The sequence below is a fragment of the Jaculus jaculus genome, chromosome 6 (genome assembly GCF_020740685.1).
Source record: "Jaculus jaculus isolate mJacJac1 chromosome 6, mJacJac1.mat.Y.cur, whole genome shotgun sequence".
Classification (NCBI taxonomy): domain Eukaryota; kingdom Metazoa; phylum Chordata; class Mammalia; order Rodentia; family Dipodidae; genus Jaculus; species Jaculus jaculus.
This window is the reverse complement of record NC_059107.1, coordinates 80,024,246-80,030,563: the sequence shown is the minus strand read 5'-3', so window position 1 is coordinate 80,030,563 and position 6,318 is coordinate 80,024,246. Positions and strand designations below refer to the sequence as shown.

General features: G+C 35.3%; 1 protein-coding gene across 1 annotated transcript; it reads right to left on the bottom strand.

Moving 5' to 3' along the window:
• Positions 1 to 4,791: 4,791 nt before the first annotated feature.
• On the bottom strand, positions 4,792 to 5,858 carry LOC101608135 (serine/threonine-protein phosphatase PP1-beta catalytic subunit-like). Its single transcript, XM_012949578.2, is given in 2 exon segments — positions 4,792 to 5,822; positions 5,825 to 5,858. Coding segments are annotated over 2 exon segments (981 nt in total). The 3' UTR covers positions 4,792 to 4,875.
• Positions 5,859 to 6,318: the final 460 nt, after the last annotated feature.

The window sequence follows — 6,318 nt, the reverse complement described above, 5'->3', positions numbered from 1 at the left end:
AAGTATCTACAGAGTTCCTGTTTTCATTATGTTTCCTATGCTACATTAGAAGCAGCTAAGGTGGAATTTCAAAAGAAAATCTGGACATCTATATGACATCAAAAAGAAAAGGTACACGTGCATTTTAAATGATAAAAGCCAAATCACTCCATCTTTAAAAACTGTCTCGAAACAGAAATTTTAAATTTCTAAATTCACAGTTTAACATTACTTCCAAAAACTTTTATTTTGTAGACAATGGTTATAAAACTTGTACCCATATAAAAATGATCATCAAATCTCTTAGTTAGTTAGAAATTATAATGTCTGGTTAAAAGATTTTGCATCAGAGATTGATTTTTTTTTTCAGTAGGGGTAAACATCTATTTACTGTGATTATTACAACTCCCTTTTAAATCAAAATACCAATGTGTTAAGGTGATGGACCACTATAGTTCTATCTTATAATATTTTCTATAAAGGATTTGTTTCCATGAATAACAAAAACCTACTGCAGCTAAAGATTTCACAAATAAAACACTAAGAGCAAAGAAGAATTCTAAATTAAAGATAAAATTTGTATTTAAACATTTGAAGGCAACTTTCTTATCCTGTCTACTGTTGGCCTGCTACTCAATAGATTTTGTTGTGAGGTTAATGATTTACCAAGATGACTTGAGTAAACTATTTTCTTTGATTTTTTTTCTCTTGTGCAATGTGATTGGGTGGTCCATATCACAATGCAAAAGGTTTCAGTACTGTCATAAGCCTCTCCCAAGTACTTAAATCCATTTCATATTAATTTCATCTGAATCTAAATAAGCAAATTCAATAAGCGAATCAAGCCTGGCTACTGGCATGTAGACATTTTGCTAGAGAAAAAAAATCTACTGCTCAGTTTCTTTTTGGATTCATTTTTATGATTTTAAGATCAGAGTTCTTCTATCTCTGAACTCTGCTAATATTTTTTACTTGAAATTTTACACATTCACATAAACCTCAGCACAGGACTAATACATCCTCTTTGGATAAATAAACTTATTTTAAGTGAAAGGCAAAAATTTTTATTTATAATTAATTTTACCTACTAATACTCAAGGACTCTATAAAGAGACAGTGCCTTAGAAAGAACTGTAGGGGATTCCTCAGTGTAAGAAAGTTAAGTTTAAGTCAGGCATGGTGGCACACGCCTTTAATCCCAGCACTCAGGAGGCAGAGGTAAGAGGATCGCTGTGAGTTCGAGGCCACCCTGAGACTCCATAGTGAATTTCAGGTCAGGCTGGGCTACAGTGAAACCATACCTTGAAAAACCAAAAAAAAAAAAAAAAAAAAGAAAGTTAAGTTTGTGTTGTAATGAATGCCTTTCCATACTTAAAAACAAAACCAATTAGTGAGTAGTTCTGGACAATAATAATGAATATAAAATATTAATGGTGAAAATTTTCTACATCTTATTGTCAACTAAAGTACTGTATATTACTTAATTTATTGAAATATTATTTATGTCTTTTGGACATTATTGTTATAAACTATGTTTAAGCCTACAATTGTTGATTTTTCATTATGTCCAAATCAGTATATGCTTGTGATTACCTCTATGAATAATGATGTAAACAATTAAAGGAAATTATTAGTTTGTTTCATGAGGAAAATTTTAAGAGACTGATCTGGTATAGTGAGATGTGTAAGGTTAGAATGAATGTTTTTATACTTTACCTCTGTACCAGACCACAGAGAATACTGTCTCATTTAAAACATTTTAATTTATTTTTATTTGAGACAGAGAGAGAGGAAGGAAGAGAGAGAATGGGCACATCAGGGCCTCTAGCCACTTCAAACAAACTCCAGATGCATTAGCTACCTTGTGCATCTGGCTTATGTGGGACCTGGAGAATCAGACCTGGGTTCTTAGACTTCACAGGCAAGTGCCTTAAACGGCTAAGACATCTTTCCAGCCCAACACTGTCTCATTGACCTGAACATACCACAATGATGACTTTTATTTAATTCATTTTTGTAGGACTTGTGGATGTTTAATTCATTCAGACTTAATTTATTGAGAAAATATGCTGTGTAAAACACTAGGAATATTTTGTAAATAACTCAAAAACACGTGTCTTAGGAAGAGAAAGAAAGGACAAATCAATTTGATTAACGGGAAATTGCTCAGGAACACATTTAAAATTTTATACTAAAAAGTTTAAGATTAAGAAATAGTCAATACCTGGAAAGACTGTATTAAAAAAATGTTAACCATATGTTGCTAAACAGACCAAGTTGGTTGAACCTGCTGACTGAGCCTGGAAATTCAGGCTGTGTTCGTGAATGTTTCCGTGCCTCAGATAAACATGTATTTAAATTAACTTATGTAAAATACAAGTCTTGAAACAAATGGTTGTTTATTTTTATACTATTTCAGATCTTTTCTGAAAATAAATTTTGACTATTTAAAAAAAAAGTGACTAGAGTTTTTAGGGTAAAAGTCTAGTACCCAATTGTTCTGACAGGTTAGTTTTCAATCACCTCTCTTCCTTATGTCAGTTATAGAGCTGAGCAGTGGTACAATGCATAGAGAAACAATTTCTTAACAGGGCATAGCGACCCCCACAGCCATATTTGGAATAGTGAAGTGAAGTTAGGTTTAAATAGAGGCCAACAGGGCTGGAGGGACTGCTTAGTGGTTAAGGCTTTTGCTTGCAAAGCCAAAGGATCCTGGCTTGATTCCCTTGGACCCATGTTAGCCAGATGCACAAGGAGGTGCATGCATCTGGAATTCATTTTCAGTGGCTGGAGGCCCTGGCGTGCCCATTCTCTCTCTCTCTCTCATTCTCCTCTTTCTCTGTCAAATAAATAAATAAAAATATTTTAAATAGAGGCCAAGAGATACCTCATAAAAATAATATAATAATAATAATAATAAACTATACAGTCTTGTCAAAGTATAGTCCCAACCATCTTTGACCTATCATTCTCTCAGCTCTGGTCCTACAAGGAACATGTTTTTTCTTTGTTAAGTATTTTATTTTTATTTATTTATTTATTTATTTGAAAGGGAGAAAGAGAGAGAGAGAGAGAGACTGAGATTGGGCAAGCCAGGACCTACAGCTGCTACAAACAAACTCCAGATGTGTGTGCTGCCTTGTGCATCTGGCTAATGTGGGTCCTGAGGAATTGAACCTGGTCCTTTGGCTTTGCAGGCAAGCACCTTAACTGCTATCCCTTCAACCCAAGGAATATGTTTATAACCTGTTAATTTTTTAATGTTAATGTTAATCCATTAGTGCTTTTTCTTTCATATAACTTAGACAACTTTTACTAAATGAGAAAACTACATTTAAAATGTGCTTTAAAACAAAATGGAATTAGAAAAAAAAGACATATGCATTTTTAAAGAACTTTTGCACTGTGCTGAAAATCAAGTATTTCTTGCAGTAATACAATGCGTCAATCCATAAAATGTTAACAGAATTCTCAGTTTAACATTTTCAAAGACAATATTAAGGTTCACATCTATGGTAGCACACAGAAGGGCATTATAAATATTATGTCCATCCCTATGAAGCTTACAAATTTGACAATGCTCAATAAACAATTTTAGAATAACATCCAATAGTGTCACATCCAAAGAATCACAAATCTGTGTTCTGTAAGTTCTCCTAAAATCTTTGTAGACTTTTCTACTCCTTGCCATTTGTTAATGCTAACACTTAAAAAGAAAGAAAAGAGATCCGGAAAAGAAATGCTGCAACAAACTTTTGTTCATGGTACAGAAATTATTGCTACTATACTTCACTACAAAGCATGTCTATACAATATCATGACCTTTGATTATGAACTCAGAATAAAAATCTTTAGTGACAAAGCCTTACAATTGTATACAACATTCACACAGCAATTATTAGACAGTGAAGCACCCAATACTCAAAGTTGACAAAATGTCCCACTGACCAGCATTCATATAAATACACTGTTCAGATGCAGAGAGGAGAAAGAGTGTCAGCTTTCCAAGGCTTGTCAATAAAGGATTTTTGTGTTCTGTGGGTTTAAAAACAAACAACAAAAACCCCAAAAACAAAACCAATGCAGGTGAGGGTGTTACCAGAAAGTTAAGCATGCCAAAAGGTGTTCGTGCGAATTAAAACCTAAAGCCAAGGTGCCACATAATCACATTACCAACTAGATGGGTAATACTATATGATCCTTATCTTAGAGACAAATGACAATAGAGCATCAATAAATTAAAGTTAAGAGTGCACAGAACCAAATGAGAGGCAATTCTGTAAAAGCAAGGCTTACCCAAAAACTGATTAAAATAGTTGGATTGGAAAGTTTGTATATTCTTAAAAACCATCAATTTCTAAAATTCCTTTTTACTGAGTGAGGCTTAATAAGCTCAAACACAAAAATAGGTAAGCGAAGAAAAATAGTTGGTAAATATCTTTAAAGCTCTTCCCGTATTTCACTTTTTAAAAGGTTTTTGGGGAAAATGAAAGTTAATTACATTATTCTAGCAAAAACAAACAAACAAACAAAACAAGCCCAAAATAATGAAACAAGCAAGCCACACTAAAGCCACATTTACACAGATGGGTCATCATGCTGTCATCTGGTTTAACTAGCACATCTAGTTTCACTGGTATGCTTTTCAACTTTAAAAATTGTGATACGTGAAGATGTAACTTTAATGGATAATTTGAATTTGGATTTAACTTTGTTGAATATTTTGTCAGCACATCTTTCTATTAGAAAAAAATTTAAGACCTTTACCCGTCTCCTTAAGTTAAAGGTGTGACATCATAAAGGGTGTCAATGGCTGGATGGTTTTACAGTGCACACTTATATATCATGAAGTATGTCCTTAGCAAATCTGATGGTTTCTTTTCAGAATTCCTTTCTTCACCTTTTCTTCGGTGGATTAGCTGTTCGAGGTGGAGTGACAGGACGACCAGAATTCAGTCCACCATACTGATACTTGGCTTTCTTTTCAGATGGTTTCAATATCTGAAATGAACACATCAAAGTTTCATCCACACTCATCATACCACCAGCATTGTCAAACTCGCCACAGTAATTCGGAGCCGAAAATAAGGTTACCAACTGCCACTTAGCAAAAAATTCATACCCATCTTCTACCACCTGATGAGCTTGACAAATCAAGTCTAAATCATGACGATTTAGAAATTTACTGACTACATCAGCTCCAAAAGTGAAGGAAACACCACGATCATTTTCTCCCCAGCCTTGTACATCCTTGTCTGGGTCAGACCACAGCAGATCACAGAGCAAACCTGTGTCAGGAACATCAGTGGGTCTCATAATTCTTAGAATCTGCTCCATAGACTGTAGGTCTGGTGACAGTCCTCCATGACAACAGAAGATTTTCTCATCCACAATGGCAGCTATGGGCAGACAGTTAAAACAATCAGTGAAGGTCTTCCACAATTTAATGTTAAACCTTCGCTTGCATTCATCATAGAATCCGTAAATGCGATTGATGCTAGCACACTCATGATTTCCTCTCAAAAGAAAGAAGTTTTCTGGATATTTTATTTTATAAGCCAAGAGCAAACAAATGGTTTCCAAAGACTGCTTTCCTCTGTCTACATAATCTCCTAAGAAAAGATAGTTGGCTTCTGGTGGAAAACCTCCATACTCAAATAATCTCAGTAAATCTGTATATTGTCCATGAATATCTCCACCAATTTTCAGTGGTGCTTCCAATTCCAAAAGAATAGGCTGGCTGAGAAAGATCTCACAAGACCTGACACATAATCCTCGAACTTCTGCTTCAGTCATCTGCACAATCTTTCCTGGACGACATCCACGTATGTCCAGCAGGCGGTGATGAGGCTGTCCACGGTCAGCTCCCCGTCGGCCATCTTGTCGGCAGCGGCGGTGGCTGCGGGAACAAGGCTCCTCACCCCCCACCGCGCTCCGGCCGCCGGCCCGCCGCCCCATTAATGCTTTTAATTTGTCACTGCCTTCGGGCACTAATCTGTTTCCTACAATATGATTACTTCTGCTCTAAGGTATAGCCTTGCATTCATGGATAATTGCTATTGATGCAAAACAAACAGCTCTTACCCTAAAGAGAATAAGAGATAGCTTATTCTGGAGCCAAATATGAGTAACAGTGACCCTGGAATACATTCAGGTTACCCCAATTTCCATGTTCTAATGTGTTGACAATTTCATGAAGTTTTTTATAGTTACAGAACAAATGAATTTCGTAAACCAAGGCACTTTTCAAATGCATTGGTAGAAACATTGGCAGTCATGTAACAACAAAGCAGGAAAATCTCTCTTATAGGCTTCATATGCTACCTGATGACATTCTCA